Source organism: Denticeps clupeoides, chromosome 1 (assembly GCF_900700375.1).
Source record: "Denticeps clupeoides chromosome 1, fDenClu1.1, whole genome shotgun sequence".
Classification (NCBI taxonomy): Eukaryota; Metazoa; Chordata; class Actinopteri; order Clupeiformes; family Denticipitidae; genus Denticeps; species Denticeps clupeoides.
Genome location: NC_041707.1, coordinates 15,973,604 through 15,994,692, shown reverse-complemented (window position 1 = coordinate 15,994,692; position 21,089 = coordinate 15,973,604). Strand labels below are relative to the sequence as shown.

The following is a 21,089-nucleotide window of genomic DNA, read 5'->3' as shown; positions in this document are numbered from 1 at the left end:
CTCCTATCATTTGTATAAATGAGGACAATGACAGTGATTCCATATGCAGCGATACATGTGAAAAGTGAGTAGAACACTGATTCCTGCAGCCTTATGAGCCTTCTGTTTAATCTAATTGTGAGAGTTTTTTCATACTCAAATGTTAACTTTATTTGCTGTAAGTGATGATCATGACAACAGACCAAAATTATTACTTTAAGAACCACAAGAGGTCTTAAAATATAGATGTGATTTAAACACCAGTGACACAAATCATGAAAATCAATATATTTTAGCTTCCAGATGCAATTAAATAACATGGAAAAGCAACACCCTTGAAATTCGTATGAAACCACAAAATGTGCAACCGTATATCACAGTTTCTTTTGCTACTGTTCCCTTTTATGAAAACACTTGCACAACTTTTTGTCTTTAGTCAGTGCTTTTAACGAAAATAAGTGTATGCCTTCAGTCCAGTTACAGAGCAATTGAACAATTGTTTTTTGTAAAGGTGTCAAGGTTAGTTTTCTACGTCTCAGTCTGTATATGGCAATGAAAGAATAAATCTTCATTTACTGAAGTACAATCACATTCAATGCTGCACTGAAACCGGCCCACTGAATAACATACATATGGCACTTTAGAATTTGATATGACCTTGATTAAACATAATAGTGTGTGAAATATTTTATATTTATTATGTTTAAAACCCCCAAATTAGCTAAGATCCGAAAATCATAGAATATTAAGAACAGTAATGTTAGACTCCTTGAGACATTAAAGGTTTTCCATATAAAATGCCAACCAGTAACCAGTCTGAAGAGCTCATAAATCTGAGATTTGATTGATATGGATGTCAAAGGCATTGATGTGGCCCATTTTGTCTAAATATATAAAACATCTTGATAGGGAGAAACAGCAGCATGTCAGCAACCACCTCAGCCATGGACATCCAGCTCAGTACAAAAGTTCCTTGGGGAGATTAGAGTAAGCCGTCCTGTTCTAAGACAGAGGGAATCAGGGAGAAGTCAAAAGGAGCAAACTTGACCCCAGTCCCACTGTAGAACTTGTTCTGAAACTCAACCCTGCAAGAGAAGAAAGACAAACCTTAATAAGCAACAAGAGTTGCATGTTTTTGTAATGGATTCAATTGCCTGACCATGGGCCACTGCTGTAATAGTTTCTTGGGTCAGTTTCTGACCATGAACAGAGCCATGGCTGTGTAACTTGATGTGGACATACTCACCAGTGCAGCCTCAGTGCATGTAGGAAAGCAGAGAGGCCCTCCATCAAGAGCAAGATGGAGACAGTGAGAACAGAAAACACAGCAAATGCTACAACCAGAAAGAGCAGGCCCAGTCTGGAGCCAATCCTGAAACCGACCCGCATCACCATCGCCCATAGCACTTCTGACAGCTCTGTTACACAGGCAGAAAGATATACCAAAAGGTTACATATCTCAGTAATCATCATGTGTATAGAGATTTAGGGCCCAATACTTGTGAACTTAAGACTTATGAATTATCAGAAATAAATACTGTACTGATCTAATACATTTACATTTACATTTAAGGCATTTATCAGACGCCCTTATCTAGAGCGACTTACAATCATCAGTCCCCCCCTGGAGCAATTTAGGGTTAAGTGTCTTGCTCAGGGACACAATGGTAGTAAGTGGGATTTGAACCTGGGATTTGAACCTCTAATACTGTACTAATTAAAATATCAGACTCTTTAAACATGACATTAGCAAATCCCTCCAATACACCTTAAATAGCAATGCAAAATTGTCCCTTCAGTGTGGGCATATATGTAAATGTATTGGTAGGGGGGTCATTTCTTCAACTTGTAACTGAATCACTGTCTATTACTGGACAGTTTTCTGCATCAAGGTGATCACTAAGAGCCAAGAAATGTAAAATGTAATTTTGCTTCACATTGGTGGCAGCTACTGAAATTCAGGTCACAGTTGTCATTATTAACATTATTTTCATGACTATGCATGTTTGATTTTAAGTGTGAGAGGAGTTGGAGAGGATTGATGTTACACTCACGAGCATGTGCAAGGCTCAGAGCCCATAGCCGCAGGTAAGAGGCTGTGTTGGAAATGCAGCCCAGGCAGTACTCGATAGTATGGATGGCTTGGTGCAAGAACACGTCCCCAAAGTCAAACTGTCACACAGCCAAAACACACACATTCAGTCTGAATACTGTGATAAACTGTTTGTCAGTGCAATAGGGGTACTAACCTCCTGAGGACCAGCTTCTCTGCCAGTCATTTGATCACCAAGTGCCTCCTCCTCATCATGAACAATGGATGGGGACAAGTCTTCTTCACTCACACGTCGAACTCGCTCATAACCCTACATGGGCATTAAAAAAATCAATTCATGATTATTTCATTTTAAAGCACATCTTCTAAATCTAATTAAGCATGAGTGACGAAGTACCTATCAATCTCTCCATCACTTTCTATAACAACTTAATCCTAATCATGGTTGTGGCAGCATGGAGCCCACCCCAGGGTGCCAGCCCACCACAGCCCAGACAATTCAGAGTTGCCAATTCACCAAATGAGAATGCCTTTGGATAATGGGAAGAAACTGGAAAAACTTGTGCCGATTTGGGGAGAGTATGCAAATGTTGCAAACTTACAACAGTGTTGCTAACCACCATGCCACTATACTTTCTATCTATCAGGGGCAGTGGTGGCCTAGCAGAAAAGGAAATGGACTCATAATCGGAAGGTTGGCGATTTGAATCCCAAGCCGCCAAGGTGCCACTGAGCAAAGCGCCGTCCCCACACACTGCTCCCCGGGGGCCTCTCATGGTTGAACATGTCATAATGACAATCGCTTCACTTTCACTTTTTATCTATTTATCACACAAATACACATGAATATTAATACTCACCCTGTGTGCGCCCAAGCTTTTCCCACCATGGTGAAGCCAGTACAGGTAAAGTGGTTTCCCTAGCAACAGCACAGGTACCGACAACAGAGCTACCACTAGTAGGAAGACCTGCACCCCTGTCTGTAAAAGTACAACCAGAGTCACATTTATTGTTGGTTACATAAACTGTATACATTTTATCCATAACATGTCACAAGTCATTTTTTGTTTATATTGTTGCAGTAAATACAAGTGGATGTGGAATATTTTGTTGTATATTTAATCGTATATGTATATTCTGTTAGGTGACTGACCTGTCCAGGATAGAGCGATGAGGTGGCAACCCCCTGCATTAAGAACATGTTGATAAAGTGGATGAGAATGCTGGGGGCAGAGTAGGACTCTTGCACAGAGAAGGCCAGCCACTTGTAGAAAATCATGAAAATCAGGTATCCAAAAAGACAGAGCAGAAAGAGCAGTTCGGGAAGAAAGAGCAGGTACAGCTTATACATCTGACGGAAATGTCTGCAATGACAGAGAGAAAGCACAAGGACATGGGAACGAGAAAGAGAACAGGAAAAAACAAACATTACAGGTAAAACAATAGTACAAGCTATAATGTGAGGGCTGCTCAAGTGCATGACATTATGCAAAAATCTTCCCGTGGTCTAGGCTGACAACAACCCAAAGCAAGACAACAATCCAAAGCATACATCGAAATTAGTCCAACAGTTCAAGGGTACCAAAACCAAGATCCTGGAGTATCCTGCACAGAGCCCAGCCCTCACTCCTATTGAGAATCTGTGGCGGCTGCTCAAAGTGAATGTCCATGCTCGGAAATCATGTGATTTAAACCATGGAAGAATTGACTAAAATCCCTCATGAGACCTGTGCCAACCTGGTAAAGAACCACTCTAATAGATTTTTGTCAGTTGTGGCTCAGAAAGGGACCACTATTGACTATTAATGGCCAGGGGTCTAATACTTTGATTGTCTCTTTTTTGCACTCAGTCTTATTCATAGATTATTTGTTTCCAACATAACATTTTCATGAAGAAATCAAGAGTGCTGTCTAATTAAGGGGGGACTAATAATTTATGTCTCTACTGTATATACAGTCAACCTGCATACTCACAGATGGTTAAAGACACTCAGCACCACCCCAAAGGTCATGTGGATGACTCCAATAATCACAGACATCTTCATCTTATAGGAGTTCAAGAAGGCAAGGCGATTTGTGGCCATATTCCAAATCTAAAGAACAAACAAAAAGAGACCATACTGTTTTCATGGGGAACTGGTTATGCCTTTCCAATGTGTTTTTCTCTACACACGTTACTGACATTACTGATAGAGATGCACTGAATATGATGATTTAAGAACAATAAACAATACAGTTTTACTCATTTCTGATTGTGCATTTACTCACAGGGTCAATGCCAATTGGATAGGGTCCATTAAAAACCCCTGAGATGTTGGGATCAAGGGTGAGCAAAGCATTTGTTTTCAAGGTTTCATTTCTGCAGAACATGAGAAAATAGGTTCAGTTGTTGAGCACTGGAGTTCAGTTTGTGCTCTTTAGCTCATCTTTGTGCAGATACAAAAATTACAAAGTGTTTCTGTAACTCACGTCCACTGCTGCTGTGTGAACATGGCATGAACGCTCCAGCCAGAGCCAAAGATGTTGAGGGATTTGGAGAAGCAGTCGTTGTAAATGAGGCCAGTGTAAATAGAGAACAGTCCCATCATTAAGATGATGTAGCGTCCGTCAAAAAATATTCGCCAGACCTGAGATCATACATAAAGGGACAAGCATTAATTAAATGTTACCACAGCTTTACACTTCCCAGTTTATCTCAGTCCTTGTTTAGCCTAGTGAGTGATGGTCATATATAAGTCTCAGATTAAAAATGAATATTCAATTGCATTTTTATATAAAAGTTCATAACCATAGCAGAAAACCCCCTTGCCTCGTTTCGTGAGCATCTCTGTTTTTGGCTCATTTCACTCAGCACCATCCAGAGGCCAAACAGAGCCATGATTGCACCATGACCAAGGTCTCCAAACATGACAGCAAAAAGAAAGGGGAAGGTGATGATGGTGTATGGAGCTGACAGAGAGAAAAGCAACTGTTAAAATTGTCAGGCAAGACAAGTTATTGAAATGAAAAAACTGTGGAAAAACTGTAGTATAAAAATTACTAGAAAGCAAAGTTTCAAATGCTTTGTCACTAACAAGTAAATCACATTCTGAAGCAATTAGTTCATTTTTCATTTCACCCTGAAACTTGAGCGAAGTTTTCTGTAGCACTCTTCATTGAAAGTGAAGTGATTGTCTAGATTGATCTCGATGTTGTGCTGGAGAAATAGTTACTGCTTGCTTTCCAATGTCCTGTAGTGTCTAGTCTACCCTCCTGCCTTAATTGAGAAGAGGTTGTGTTTATCAGTTAGTGGTCTGTCTCCACGATCTGTGGCGAAACAAATATTATTATGAGCTGCATGATTTACCATCCAGTTTTATTCTTACAGGTCTCAAGTGACAGTGCATTTGAGGCTGCTGCACTGAGACATTGGAGTTGATGTTTTCTGGTGCTTTTAAGAGCTGTTGTATGGTCATGATAAATACGTGGAATCTCTGAATTGCCATGTGCATCTGCAGTCTCCTAACAACATGCTTACCTGGACTTGCTTCTCTGTAATCTCCAACTCCATAGGCCTCCACGATGCTCTGGAAGCCAGAGGTAAATTTGTTGCTTCTGAGGAGAGTAGGGGGAGTATCACTGCTAGGAATGCGGTTTACAAATGAGGGCACAGGGGCTTCACCTTTCCGCTGAAAGATAACGAAACAGCAAATCTGAGTAAAACCATTAGCAAGGTGGTAAAAGCAGTCTTGGACACTGAAGTCATTATGTAGTAAGTAAGTAAGAAATTTATTTATAAAGCACTTATCATAGACACTTATCATAGATAGTAAAGTGAAGTGATTGTCACATGTGATACACAGCAGCACAGAACACGGTGCACACAGTGAAATTTGTCCTCTGCATTTAACCCATCACCCTGAGTGAGCAGTGGGCAGCCATGACAGACACCCGGGGAGCAGTGTGTGGGGACGGTGCTTTGCTCAATCCCACCTCAGTGGCACCCTGGCGGATCGGGAATCGAACCGGCAACCTTCTGATTACGGGGCCACTTCCTTAACCGCTAGGCCACCACTGCCCCCCCCCAAAAAAATGTGATGTTCTTGTCGAACTTCAGCGCCTGGTGGTGGCTCAGCAGCTGGCTGACCATCCCCACCGTGGGCGTCGTCGACTCGCTGAACGACACGTGGTCACGGGGCCGTGCCGAGAGCGGGGCACTGTACAATAATAAGACAAAGTAAAACAGGATAAAAAAAACCAAACAAGAACAAAGTATAAAACATAACGTAAAAAACAAACACACATATAGGGAATGCCGTAAAAGCAAGACAAACATAAAACAAAAGTTGTTCAGCTCTGATTAAAAGCCAGAGTGAAAAGAAAACGTTTTAGCTGTTTTATGAGGCATTGAGACAGCAGTGCGCAATCAATGTGGCAAGTTGTTCCAGGGTGCCACTGCCTGAAAAGCACAGTCGCCACATGTACGAGGGATCACTATTAGGCCTGGTTATAGGGCAAATCCCAACTCATTTTGTACCCTTGCCTTAATAAGGAATGTTTAAATGATGAATGTGTCTGTCACTATATTCTAGAATCTAGCTGAACTGACAATCCCAGTGCAGTATGTTTTAAGACACCTCTGAAATATCCTAACATTACTAGCACCCCCAGCTAAACACATATTTACAGGGTTAGAGATCTGCCACAACAGGAAAGGTACATTTCACACTCCCGGAAAGTGGTTAGGGGAACTCACTGAACTCTCCTCCAGTGCCCTCCGGAGGTGAGCAAGGTCATTGACAGGACACCACACTTCGGCAATCAGACACTTGTTCGTGACATCGAAGCTGCAGAGGTTGAGGATGTGGTATATAGCCTTCATCTTTTTCACCTGAATCACCCAGGAGTAGGCCGACTCTGATGCTTTGTGCAGTACCTGCTTCAGGTAGTCTTCAGTGCGGCGTAGTACCTGACGGGATCATTGTGAAAAACAGAGAGGTGCAATTTGTCACACGTGATTCTTTTATTTAATGCAACAACATTAGGGACACTGTCAATTTCTTTGCTGGTTAAGAATGATGGGAAAATTCTTAATCACAAATAACATACATTGTTGAGGTCCTGGATGCGCGTCCGTAGACTATCCATTACATCTGCCCGCTCCTCATCACTCTCAGGATGGGGGTAAAGGTGACAATGGTAACTATAGAACAGATGCATTAACAGCACATCTAATACAGGTTGTGCATATAAAAATACTACAATGAGGCTAAAAAATAATAAAAATAAATCACAAAAATGTGTGCCTGCTTTTCCTCTGTTGTTTTTATGTGGTAGCTCTAAGTGATAAATTGTCACCAACAGTTTCTAATTTTCATATACTTCCACTCACCATAGGCAGTATACCAATATTTCTCTCTTTGCAATCCTGTCCAGTTATTTGATTTATCTGATCAAATGTTGCAAATTATTTAGAGAGAAAAATATGCTAAAAAGTCCTTTGGGACTCATAAATAGGTACTTGTTTTATTTATGGCCTTATCCAGAGTTACTTAAAATCAGTAGTTACAGGGACAGTTCCCCTGGAGCAATTCAGCAAATCAGAGACACCATGGTAGTAATTGGGGTTTGAACCTGTGACTTTGTTATTATAAAGATCATTTAAGTTATTTAGTGTTTTCTTCTATTTAATAAGGTTCAATTTGCCACACACGGGGAGAGTACATGACCCAGTTTTTAGTAATCAAAATTATGATCAGATATAATGGACTATATATAATGTACACATTCAACCCCTCAGTGCAAAAAGAAAAACTCACCAGTCACAGATCTTCTGAACCTTCTGTCCAATCTGATCTCCCCAAAAGGAAATGAGGAATACAACATTTTTACTTATCTCACCCTGAAAACCAGATACAAAAGGATGAATGTTTGTACATTATGCATTCCTTGTTGATATTATAGATGTACACAAATGTGTTGTAGCAAATGTCAAATAAAGTTTGAACTGAGTCTTTCAGATTTCTTCTACACAAGAACAGCACTCTGCGCTAGGCTTATTTAATTTACTTGTAGAATTGTTCTTGCTGTGAAGTTGAGGTGACTAAGAGTACGATATGGTTCATTATAGTTAGGATTTGTATTGTTACTCCTTTGATATCACACAGAGCAGTTCTGTAAGATTGTCACTCACCGTGTCAAGGTCAGCCAGGCTCTCATCCACTTCAGCATAGCTGAGAATGGTGTATCCCTTGCACACCCTCCACAGCATACGCTCAAAAGCCTCCATCTTCACCCTCTGGATGAGGCCCGAAACAAACCTGTAACATTGTGGGACTAGTGACCCTGTGTTCGCCACAAACACACACACACACACACACACACACACACACACACACATTCACAGTCACACCCATGGTCGATCTTGAGCACTACCCAGTGTATGTGCCTTTGGATTTCAGGAGTAAACTGGAGAAACAGGAAATAACCTGACCCAACATAGGGAGAGTATGTAACTGTGGGGCAGAGGTGTGACGCCATGTTGCTAACAGCCACGCCACTGTTATTTTTTTTATTTCATTATGTATATTCTAATATAAAAGGACTTTCATGTCCGTTCTATCTCTGTGTGTCACGGCTACCGTCCAATCACTAGGCCATGACACACAGTATAAAGTGGCTGTATACTGTATACTGATTGACCAAGCCTCACATCAAAGTTTTTGACCTGACTACGCCTTTTGCATCGCCCTTTTTCCTTTCATCTGCCACAGATGTTACAGACCCGTTTTTCTGACCAAAACCAAGCCCAGCCTTTGACATTGCATCCTCCACTGAGACCAACCACGCCTGCTCACGTTTACAGCCAGCCGCATCCACTAACACTACACTTAGGTCAGTTTCCCATCTTCTCTCTCCAACGCCCGGACCCCAGCGATCATGAAGAGAAGCCGCGGCGTCCATCACACTCCAGACCACAACCGCGCCTGCTCACCCTCCCTCGCGGAAGCACACTCCCAGTCCAAGCGTCTTCGACCCGAGCCCCAGACGCCAGCTGCTAGTGCACACCGCGGCCAGGTTTGTGATTCTGTGTCTCTCTATATCTGCACACATCCTCGCATTGCTCACCCCAGTTTGGCTCCCAGTCTCTGCATGCTGGTGCAGCCAGTAACAGATTCTGTCTCCAGAGATGGGAATTCTTCATACTGTGGTCCTAGTGCTTCATGCTACAATAGAACAAGGCGGTTAATGGGCCAATGTGTAAAATTTACTCAATGTCAAATAACACACTTTCCCCTACATTTAAAAATACTTGTGCATTGTTATTACACATGCAGTGCCCAATAATAACAAATAAGTGGAACTGAACCCACCCTGGTGCGGCTGTGTACGAAGGTGTGCGTGATGCGTAGCATGTGCGTGTACTCCGTCAGTTCTAGAAGGTTCCGCTGGAGCTTCTCTTTGTTCCGGGCCACCTCACTCAGCTCTACCTCTAGCCTCTGTAGCTGCTCCTGCAAAATGAAAAGGACAGAATGACCCTCAAAGAACCATCAACATAAAGGATCCTTGCAGACATGCTAAAAGAATACATTCTTACATTTACAGCATTTACAGCATTTGGAAGACGCTCTAATCCAGAGCAACATATAGAAGTCAGATGACTTCAGATGTGGACAGTAACAAAGTAGATTTACTTGAGTAGCTGTACTTCACTTGAGTAGTATTTTTTGGGTGAATTTATGACTATGGTGTCACTACATTTGAAAGACAAATATCGAACTTTTTACTTCACTATGTTTCTATCAAAGGTCTCACTACTAGTTACTTTTAATTAAAAGTAAACTAGATTTTTTTTGTGATTGGTTTATTCCTAAATGACAGCCCATCAGTAATCATTAGGGTACTTTCACATCACGTCTGACATAATCTGTAACCGTAAAATAAAGTAAACATCTCTGCAATGCGAGTTGCTGGACACCCTTGGCAATATCTTGATCAAATATTTGATCAAAGTTGGCCATATCTTGGTCAAATTTACAACAGAGATTAATTTCGTCTTAAATCTGTGCTGTGTCTGACTAAAACCAACTATATAATGCCCTACAAAAACTCTCCCTCCAACCATATTTAGGTATGTAAACATTTAATTAGCTACAAGTGAAAGTTTGCCATTAAGTTGTCTTTTAGATAGAAATAACATTAACGTGTCCAAAATGGCCAGTGAAATGACTTTGACCACCGAGGTAAAGCTTCTCTGCTAACTGTAATTTATAATGTTAGCATGTAAAAATGGAGCTACACGGACATGAATCCAATGTTATGTCTATATAATATGTGTAAATAGTTGACAAAGAAAAAAAAAGAGCTGTCATCTTACATTTGGTGCACGTGTGTTGGTTGGATTATAAACAGATTACTTTCATTCTGTATATTTTAACAATTTCTTTTTTCTAGCGGTTTTACAAGCTAGTCAGAGGAATTCGTTTTTTTCATGTGTCGTGCCAATGATGCAAACATGCAGTGAAAGAAAAGGTATTTTTAATATTTGTGGTTAATTGTCACATGTGACGCAGCACAGCACACGGTGCACACACTGAAATGTGTCCTCTGCTTTTAACCCATACCCTGAGTGAGCAGTGGGCAGCCATGGAGCAGTATGTGGGGGCGGTGCTTTGCCCACCTTGGCGGTTTGGGATTTGAACTGGCAACCTTCTGATTATGGGTCTGTTTCCTTACCCGCTAGACCACCACTGTCCCTGTATTTCAGTACTGTAACTTGAGTAAAAATTTGACTGTTCGACCTTCACTTTTCACCAGTGGTGGTTATACTTTCACTTAATAATGAATGTGAGTACTTTGTCCACCTCTGCGTGTGTTATATATTTAACAGAAATTCATAGTAAAAGCTACACATTTTCATTTGTTCTGTTTGTTCTATTAAGCATAATGGTAAAAAAAACGTTAAACAGAAAACACCAGATAATTCTCACTAATTTAATACCGATTTTAACTCTAAAATATACTGTATACAATAAGACACATACCATGATCTCCAGGACATGTTTGGGTGCAGGAGCAACTGGACTATCATCAGTCTCTGGAACTGCAATATTTGCTTTTTTGATCTCTCTCAGAAGATATGCTGTCCAAATAAAAGATAAAAAAAATTAGTATTGTTTAATGATACAACTATACAAACATTATATTATATGTACAAAACAGACAGACAATCTATAGGTTTTAATGCTTTAAAGGTCCCCTATTATGAAAATTTCCCTTTTTAAGATTATGTAACATTAATATTAGTTCCCCTTGCCTGTCTATGGTTCTGAAGAGGCTAGAAATGGTGATATGTATAAAAAGTGCTTTGGTCATTCTGCTTCGCCGTTCAGGGACCACGGCTCGCCTAAAAATAGCTCCACTGACCATCATGGCTTGAAAACGTGTAAAGCATTGCAGATGCTTGGTGATTGAAATGTTTCGTCACGCGAGACTCGGAAGAAACAGCGGTTAAATGTTTTTTTCTGGAAAAATTGCGACACAACATCCTGGTTGTGCCAAACATTGTAGTTGATGAATGTTGTTGATGACGTCATTTCCGCAAATGCCCGATCACATCTATAGGCCGCCCTACTCCTCGTTCCACCTCGATCCTCCTCGTTTGAATTTAAAGTGACACACAACAAAGCGGCATGTCCTCACTGTGAGACTGGCTAAATGTGACTGTAATTCTGCACCAAGTCTGAATTTCGGAATGAGACTTCAGATACAGTTTTAGGGGAACACTAAGACCTACATAAAAGCAAAATGTTTAATATAATTTAGGCCATGCCTTCATCTAACACAAGTGCTGCATGAACATGTTTCATGCACATAATTAAGCCTATGCGTGTTCCTCATGTGGTACTGTAGCAATTTGTTCTGGCAAATGTGCAAGACATTGCATGATCAATGACGCTAACACCCAACTGTACACTCAGCAGTTTCCAGGAGGAGGTCTAATTGGCTTCTCTGCTGTGGATTTGGTGAAGGACGAGACATATTTCACCCCATCTGTCAAGAGAAAGGTGTAGGGGAAACTGCCAGAAAAAACAGCCTCTGTGTGTTATGCTCAGCGGATCACAGACCCAGTCCCTTTGTTGGTCTGCAATCAGCATCCTCTTTACCTCAATTTACATGGGTCTACTAAAAATGTCCTTTGAATCATGTCATGTGTATTCCAGATGTGCGCTATTATGGAGCCATCACCCATATCAGGACTAGATCTGCTGATGCTGGATGAAACAGCTTCTGTTGTTGCAGTTGTGGCCCAAATCTCGTTCACTCCGTCTAAGCTATCTAGCTGAAACATCTTCAGATCATAAAGAACACAGGTCATGGAGATCACAGAAAGTCACAACATCCTATGGAAGGCACAGTCCTTTGTTCATGTGATTAAAAAAGGAGACCGCTCCCAACGAAGAAAATGATACTCTGGCACTCTGTCCTGTTCCCTTTTAAAACTGTTGTTACCTGCATGGGGCACAATTAACTATCACCAAATAGCCAACTATTCTGGCAAAACTGAGACTGAGCCCTGTAACCTGCAGATTGGCTTGGAGCAACATAACTCTTTGACAGTTATCTTCAACAGACCTGCCAGGTTGATGGACAGTTTTTACCCACAGGCTGTCTCCACATCACCTCAAACCACCTCTCAAGCCTTAAAGGTCCCTTATTATGATTTTTTAAAATTAATACAGCTATCAGTCGTCCCCTAACCCTATATTTGAAGTCTCTTTCCTGAAATTCAGCCTTGGTGCAGAATTACAGACACTTTTAGCCAGTCACACGATGAGATTTCAGTGAGATTTCAGAATGCGGCGTTTCAGTGTCGGTAGCTTTAAATGCAAATGAGGAGGAGAGAGGCAGGATAAGGAGGGGAGCGGTCTATAGAAGTTGGGGGCATTCGCGTCATCAACACCATTCATCAACCACAATGTTGGGCGCAAACAGGAAGTCGTGTCGCGTTTTTCCAGAAAAAAATCTAATACAGCGTCTCGCATGACGGAATTAAAAAAAATCAACTTGTTCTCATTTTCACATCCAATCACCGAACACCTGCAACGCTTCACACGTTTGGAAGCAATGACGGTTGGTGGAGTTTTTTAGGGGAGGGGTGGGAAATTCTCTGGGCAGACAAAGGGGAGGTAACCTTTCCCCTTATGTCGACATAAGGGAAGACATTCCAGATCTGACCGTCTGAGATGCCGCTCTCTGAACGGCGAAGCAGAATGGCCAAAGTGCTCTTTAAACATTTCACCGTTTCTAGCCACTGCTGGACCATAGACCATAGGCGGTATAGGGGGTATTAATGTTAAATAATCTCACAAAGTGCAATTTTTATAATAGCGTCCAGAACTTACACACAGCCACAAACCGCACAAAAGCATTGTACCACTTCACACTTTGCTGCTGTATTAGTATTATCATAATTACTATTATAATATATGTTATATAATACATTACTTTGACATTGTTGTGTTGTGTGTTTAAATGTTCTTTTGCAGACTGAGTGCGTGAAGCTTCACAATTCTGTCTTTCTGTGTAATTGTATATGGTCAGATGACAATAAAGTTCACTTTGACTTTAACATATAAAGTGAGGACTTATCTGGAGATTAGGTATGGGTAGATCATTTAAAAAAAATAGATGCACTATGTTGGGAAAATCTTATGGTTAATTTGACTGAAATTGACCAGTACGAATTCAACGTCTACGGTATTTATCACAGGAAAGAAAAACACAAGAGGCCTCATGAGCAGTCAAGTCACTGGCACAGGATGGCATGTAGCCGGGAGGATAGGAAATCCAAACTAACTACCCAGCCTATTAATTTCATTTCGCTATTGATTCATTCTCATGCATTTTAAAAAAGGACGTGTGGTATGTGCTTGATTTCTATTTCAAAGTTCCCACTCTCACTTACAATAACCACTGAATCCATAGTAGATTATAGAACATCTGGTCATTTCTATTTATTAGAAGATAAAAACATGAATGCCCTTACCCAGGATCCTCTCCATCTCTTCACATCTCTTGATCTCGTTGACAAAGCGACGCTGGAAGGAGCTGACGCTGGGGTTGAGCTACAGAAGACAGAGAGAAGGTTTCTGAGATGGAATCTGTCGGTATCTCTGTCCTGCACTGTACACTACACTCTACCACCACTGTAAAAAAAATGTAAATAATACTCAGTAATCACTATGATGATTAGCATATAAATATAATATACAAAAAATCTATCCATTGCTGTGAACAAATGATCAGGGGTAGTTTTTAAGTTTTTATATTACACTAAAGAAATGTTAGATCCAGTCTATGTTAAGCATACCATATTTACATTTATCAGACGCGCTTATCCAGAGCGACTTGCAATCAGTAGTTACAGGGACAGTCTTAAATGTCTTTCTCAGGGACACAATGGTAGTAAGTGGGATTTGAACCTGGGTCTTCTGGTTCATAGGCGAGTGTGTTACCACTAGGCCTCTACCACCCTATACCATATATATTAAAGGTGAAGCCTTCCTAAAACTCTAAAATGCTGAACTGTGTGCAGCAGGGATGGAGAAAATGAACGAAGCTTGTCGCCAGACCCCATATTCCACACCCCCGCGGGTGGGGCAGGAACAGGGGCTTTTAACATTGTCGCAGCCCAGTTCACTGGTGCGTTCTAATTTCGCCCACCTAATTGATCCGGCTCTCGTTAATGCGCACGGCACACGAACCTGTCGGCCCGCGTTATCCTGCTCAGATCCGGCACTCCTGCCATCCGACGATCCGAAGCCCACGTGACCCCACCAAACGCCAGTTTAAATCCGCCCCGGAGCCGGTCTATGTTACTTACGTCTCGGAACTCGACCAGACCCATCTCCCCCAGCTCGCCGACGCAGTCGTACGCGGAGCCGGACTGCAGGAACAGCTGCGCCAGGCACATCTCCTCGCTCCGAAAGCCCGGCCCCATCTTATCTCTCCTCCAGCAGCCACCTTGCAGCCGACGGGTCGCCTCCGGCCTTCGGTATTTCACACCTCACCTGGCTGACGGCACAGATAATGCGGTGACGCATCCCAGCGGAATAATTCACACAAACCCCACTCCGTTCTCCACGGAGCCCGTGGAGGAGCGGAATCCGTCCATCGCACCACCCCGACCCTGTCGTCTAAACTTCCTCCCGCGTTTCAAGCGACTCGACAATACAACGACATGCCACCAGAAATGTGCTCATTGCCAACCAGGTTAACCCATCAGGACCGGTGACAATGTGACAATGTGACACGTTGCGCGCGGGCTACCTTTAATGGATGTCGGCTCATTCAAATTCCCGTCGAGGAGACGGGCCCCGCTGGCAGGCGATCTGGCGCCCGGCTAAAAATCGAACCGCTGGCAGATTTTTGGCTGATAAGAAAAAACGGAGCGCGGCGCGGGATCCTGGCCGATTTATCCGCACGGAATCCTGGCAGCTCCACAGAGTGCGTCCTCGGGCTGCCAGATGTGGCGCAAAAATCCCCCCTCGTCCGTTCTGCGCTTGTTCAGACAACCAGGGCCGAGACAGAGGCGTGATTGCGGCCTGAAGTGCCCAGCTAATATATTTCTGCTGTTACAGCGAGGAAAACGTGTAAAAACACAGTCATTACTACTTCTGCACTGTGTATTTGCAAATGCCAAATAGTCTGTTCTGTAGGTCTAAAATAATCCATATACTAGACTTACAGCAAGTATTTCTGTTATCAATTCTTACTGTGTTTTAGTACATAACGTTAAATTAAATTACAATTCTGAACACCATTTTACAGTAGGAATCAGAATTTTCAACTGGGACAAACGGTACAAACTTTTTCCGGGGATAGTCCTGTATCTGGCAACCCCAGCATCTATTTATTTATGCTGTACCCCGTTAGAGAAGAAGGACCAACCATCTGCCTGTCCTTTGTTTAACAGGGCGAGAATTTAAAGACATTTGTGGAACATACTATTTCGACCCAGTGATTTGTTTAGGTCAATAAGAAGTCGTTTTACAAGGCATGAAACAGACGTGATGTAAAAATCATTCACAACGTTCACATTGTCTACAGTGATCTGAGACAGTAAAATGGAGTAAAAATTAACAATTCAAATCATATAACATTTTTAGTGTGAGATTTAGTGTCAGAGACAAATAACTGTAAATAAATAATAAACAATTCATTGCAAATTCATTCATATTCATTAAAGCATAAGACCATAAAAGGAAATTAACTAATGCTTTGATTAACTGTGTTTATTAAAATATTGCACATTAAATTGATCCTGAGCCACCACAATGAAAATCTTGTCATCCTTTCAGCATCACCTGAGGTTTTGAGCAAGCCTGTTGAGCTCTTGAGACAGGGCAGTCACTGTGTCCATTATAATCTGCTTCTCTTTGTCATCCAAACGGTCACCACAGCGCTGAGTGAACTTGTCCGGATGCCATATGGCCTGCTGCTGCCGGAGAAGCTTCCGGAAGTTTGGAGCATCATTCCGGTTGATGCCATACAGCATGACCTCCACCATCTCCTCCACTGTGCCACGGGGCACTGGCCAGGGGATGTCTGCATAGCCAAGTTTAGCTTGTTCTGTTGCTGTGGCAACGTCGTTGCCATGAAATGTGGCCGTGTAGCGCTCCTCATACCGCCTCCTCTTCACAAGCCGAATCTCTTGCTCTTTCCGAGCTGCCCTCTCTAGGTACTGCCTGTGCTCCTGCTCTAACCGACTGAGAACCTCCCTGTGACTCTGAGCTTCTTTCTCTGTCTTATCCTTCCTCTTTCTCCCACTGGTCGAAGCAGCTGCCTCCCTCTGTGCCCGAGCACGCTGCTTAGCCACATACTGCTGTCTGATGCGCTCTGCCCAGTCCACAAAATCTTCTTCAGTATCCTCGTTATTTAGAAGGAAGTCATCTGAAACAGTGTAAAAAAAAAAAAAAAAAGATGTGGCTATCATAGATGTAGCACATGGGACATGTTCATTTATGTCACTTCAGGTTTATCTTCAGGATTTACAGAAATAGACTGACAAAACAAGAAATGACTTTTTTTTTATCTTGGAGAGAATGTTTAATTAAGTTTTTATATTCTAACATTTACAATGAAGCGCAACAGCTCTCATGAATCCTACATCCTTGTCCAAGAAGAGCTAAACCAGGGGTCACTGTACTCATTATAATACAGTTCTTGAGTTGAATGAGGTGTGGTGGAACATGGAATGATCTAAGATGTGCAGAACTGGTGCCCTCAAGGACCAGGGCTGGTGATCCCTGATCTAAACGTTCCTCTGATTGGGGAGCTGGTGAACAGGACAATGGTGAACACCCCCAATATCTATTGTCTACTATGTAGATTGTGTACATTATCTACCCACTGATAATGCTCTATTGCTCCCCCATAAAATACGACCAACAATAAGTACACTTGAATTTTGGTCAAATAAAAAATAAAGCCAGATTAACATTTTCTGAGGTTATTCTTGATGAGAAATGGGTCATTCTTACCCCTCAAGAGTTTGGAACCAGATTCCAGTTCTCTTGGCTTTGAGCCCCGAATCTGGTCCGATTCCAGATTACTCCTCCCATCACCAATAGCAGTGCAGGCATTTCAACAGCACAGGGTGTTTGTTTTAAATAGATGCTCCTCCCCCACTGACTTCAATATGTTTGTGTTCCTTGTGTGCATTTGAAAATGAAAATACTCAGCTACAAGTGTGGCTCTTTACCGTCGTAGCGGCCGAAGGTCTCGGTGAACTCATCCTGGCACTCTCCCAGCAGTTTCTCTCTCCACTCCCTCTCCGCATCAGTTTCGAATGGAGAGTCCTCACCTGCTGCAGACGGTCCCTACGCCCAAAAGCATGACATTGCAGAAAAGGTTGAACCGCAGTGACTTTTCCTTCACAACCTTCTAACTCTTGGTCATTTTTTGAAGATGCACAGACCTGTGGAAGCCGCAGCCTCTGCAGTATGCTGCGGGGCGTCACGCCAGCATGGTTAGTCACCTCCATTGCCCCGGGACAGTAGTCACAGAGGGGCACCACCAGGTCTTCATAGGCTTCAGCGCATATCGGAGATCACGGAGAATGATCAGGATCACCGTGAAGCAAAGACAACCAATCATAGCAGGAACTGGGAGGAATTGGCGCCAGGACGCCACGTTACCCGATCGGCCGCGCCTCCGCGCCCGCTCGGCGGCGAGGTGCAGCGGGGTGTCCCCGCGGCGGTCCGTCCGCAGCGGGTCGGCGCCGTGCTTCAGCAGCAGCCTGAGGACGGCGTCGTCGCCACGGCGGCAGGCCAGGTGCAGAGGGCTCCTCTTCCTCCTGCCCGCCGAGAAGTTGGGCCCGACCTCCGCATGTTTTCGCAGGTACGACTTCAACTTCAGGAGGCTGCCCTCTTCCACGTACCGCAAAATACGCTTTTGGTGGCGCGAAAGCATGTTGCCCCGTCGTCGTTGTTTTGAGAGATCGCAAAAGAACATTTAGCATGTCATTCGATCGTCAATAAAGCGTTCAAAACATTGACAGCGCCCCATTCAGTTTATAACTGCAGCATTTTACGGACACGGAAGTTGGTCCTCTGGGAGGAGGACCGGATGGAAAACATAACCCATTCATCTTGGTTCCGCACGCTTTTGTTCCTGCCATTGACTAGATTCCCTCTCTATCCTGTAGGTGGCAGTAGAGTTCGATTAATTAGTATTTGAAAGCGCGCAGTCCCAGCACTAACAGGCGCATCTGTACAATCTGACCATTTGTTGTCTTCATCCAACCCTAAAGCGAGAATAGTGTCGCATATTTGTTCATTTACATTTACGGCATTTGGCAGACGCCCTTATCCAGAGCGACTTACAACGTGCTTTCAAGTTAAGAAATTAGCGGGCATGTCGAACTGAATCCCGGTTCGAATCCCGATCTGACCCCACTGACAAAGCACCGTCCCCCATACACTGCTCCCCGGGCGCCTGCCATGGCTCACCAAGGGTGATGGTTAAAAGCAGAGGACACGTTTCGTTGCGTCACCGTGTGCTGTGCTGTAGTGTATCACGATGACAATCACGTCACTTTTTTTTTCTTTCGAACAGTCCATATCCCTCATCAGCCTGTGACACAAGCTCAACAGCTGCCTCCAGCCAAGCAAAAGACACAATGAAGTGCCAGATGTGCACCAAGGCCTGTAAAAACCCTAACCTGTCATTGTTTCTGTACACGGAATTGGAATGTCTATGTCATTCTGTGAATTGATGCTAACACAACAGATAAGAAGAACATAAGAAATAACATCAGTAACTACACTCTGATAATCATCTTTTGGGATGCATTTCTGTGTCACTGGAAAAAATACCTGACATTCGTTTGGAAATTTTGAAATGAATTTCCAAACGAATGTCAGGTATTTTTTCCAGCAACAGAGAAATGGGGATCCTGGTCATTTTGTGTTAAGTCCAATAATGTGTTAATACTGGGATGATACAATTTAGGCCTACTGCCTAAAATGCTTGAGTTAGGATATAATGGAAAGGGTGCTACTGTGGTTCTTGTCTGCCCTGGAGGTCCTGTCACTGCAGCACCTGTCAGGAAAGAAGAGATTGAGAGTGTGAGAATGTGTGTGTGAGGGTGTTTGTGCATGTGTGTGGTAATCCCAGCATATAAAAACGAACATAGTTGATATCTGTTTGCCAGTTACGAGATCATCTACAAAGGTTCCTTCAACAATATCTATATATTGTAACTGGGATTAAACACATAAATAAGTCAAAATCGGCAGGTCGCCACTGCATCTCGTTGAAAATGATATAATTCATGAGAATTACCTTTCAGGACCATCTACTTAACTTACGTATAGACATATGTAAGAGGGAATGACAACATACAGGTACCACAAAGTCAAATGTCCCAACGCCTCAGAGTGTTTATCCCGCCTCCTCTGTGTGTGTGTGTGTGTGTGTGTGTGTGTTGACAGGATGCTGTAAGACTCTTTGAATGGGCACAGCTGAGGGTGCCGCTGCAACAGAGGGCTTCATTTAGCTCTGTGACAGTGCGGGTGGGTGGTGTGGGAGGCCTCAGCACAATAAGCGAGATAGAGACAAGACTGAAGGGCAGCTTTGTGTCCCCAAAGGAGCGATGGTCCTCATTGGACAAGGTCTCAAACTGCAATTCCTGAGATCCGGACAAACCTCCAGACCTCCAGCACTGCCATCAACGGAAGCAACGTGCTTCTCCTGATAATGTCTTCATGCTCATCCAAGCACCACCCTTCCACAGAGACACATACACACCTTTCTCCAGATGATGAATGGTCCCGCTTCTCTTCGGTGGCTTTCCTGATGAATTTGTCAGCTGTCGTCCTGCATGCGTGCGCATCCCCAATTTGTGCGCTAAATTACTGCCTTTGACCTGTACTTCCCCCTGACACAGGAACTGTCTGAGGTCGGCTTCTGCTGAGGCCTCGTGTCCGATTCGCTGACAGACTGTGGAGGACGTGTGGGTCTCCTAAATCTTCATCAGATTGGCCCCCACAAACAAAACACTCCACTGGGGGTCAGGGAAGCTGCCAGGGTCCGTCTCTGTGGGGGTGATGGCTCCGACCAATACTGTTGAAAGACAGGATATCCCTGGACAGGAACCTGTACTCCAGACCTTCACGACCCCTATCCTGCCTGGCCAGGACTCGCTGCTCCTCTAAACCGCCTCCAGGAGCTTCAAGATGGGGCTTTAGGAAGGGAAGGGTAAGTGAAGATCAAGCAGGAAGGTAAATGTGTTGTCTAAGGGGATTTTCTGCAACTTCTGGACTGAGGCCACCTTCTCCACACCATTGTTCTCAAGGAGGAGAAGGGAAAGAATCCCTTCCCCACGTGTTTCTTACCTGGTCTGGTTTTGCTATTGGGTTGGTTTAAGATGCAGGCTACAGGGTTAAAACATTCTGTGACTTTAACAATCTCATTTCATTCTGATCATTCTTTCTCCCAGATTCCTGTCATTATAGTCTTCAAGAACATCTGAATAAAGAATTGAATAAAATCAATACCCCTGTTCCTTGAT

At 43.1% G+C, this 21,089-nt stretch overlaps 2 protein-coding genes across 5 annotated transcripts; both read right to left on the bottom strand.

Moving 5' to 3' along the window:
- Window positions 1-124: 124 nt before the first annotated feature.
- atp6v0a2a (ATPase H+ transporting V0 subunit a2a) lies at window positions 125-15,616 on the bottom strand. 4 transcript variants are annotated; one of them, XM_028986972.1, is made up of 21 exons: window positions 15,344-15,616; window positions 14,898-15,088; window positions 14,061-14,139; window positions 11,056-11,153; window positions 9,385-9,522; window positions 9,140-9,237; window positions 8,205-8,331; window positions 7,831-7,913; window positions 7,121-7,214; window positions 6,768-6,980; window positions 5,550-5,700; window positions 4,842-4,981; window positions 4,502-4,659; window positions 4,301-4,391; window positions 4,007-4,125; window positions 3,186-3,396; window positions 2,893-3,012; window positions 2,229-2,342; window positions 2,034-2,151; window positions 1,226-1,397; window positions 125-1,064 (listed from the first exon to the last, which is right to left on the bottom strand). In XM_028986972.1, the coding sequence occupies exons 2-21, from the start codon at window positions 15,012-15,014 to the stop codon at window positions 962-964; spliced, it is 2,544 nt and encodes an 847-aa protein (XP_028842805.1). In that variant the 5' UTR covers window positions 15,015-15,088; window positions 15,344-15,616; the 3' UTR covers window positions 125-961. The 4 variants fall into 4 exon arrangements, with proteins under 4 accessions (XP_028842805.1, XP_028842823.1, XP_028842830.1 ...); XM_028986990.1 differs by having other exon boundaries at window positions 7,831-7,862; XM_028986997.1 differs by lacking the exon at window positions 14,898-15,088.
- Window positions 15,617-16,292: 676 nt separating this feature from the next.
- On the bottom strand, window positions 16,293-19,362 carry nfkbil1 (nuclear factor of kappa light polypeptide gene enhancer in B-cells inhibitor-like 1). The gene is made up of 4 exons (XM_028990057.1): window positions 18,214-19,362; window positions 17,994-18,106; window positions 17,778-17,895; window positions 16,293-16,966 (listed from the first exon to the last, which is right to left on the bottom strand). Exons 1-4 carry the CDS (start codon window positions 18,527-18,529, stop codon window positions 16,377-16,379), a joined length of 1,137 nt encoding a protein of 378 aa, XP_028845890.1. The 5' UTR covers window positions 18,530-19,362; the 3' UTR covers window positions 16,293-16,376.
- Window positions 19,363-21,089: the final 1,727 nt, after the last annotated feature.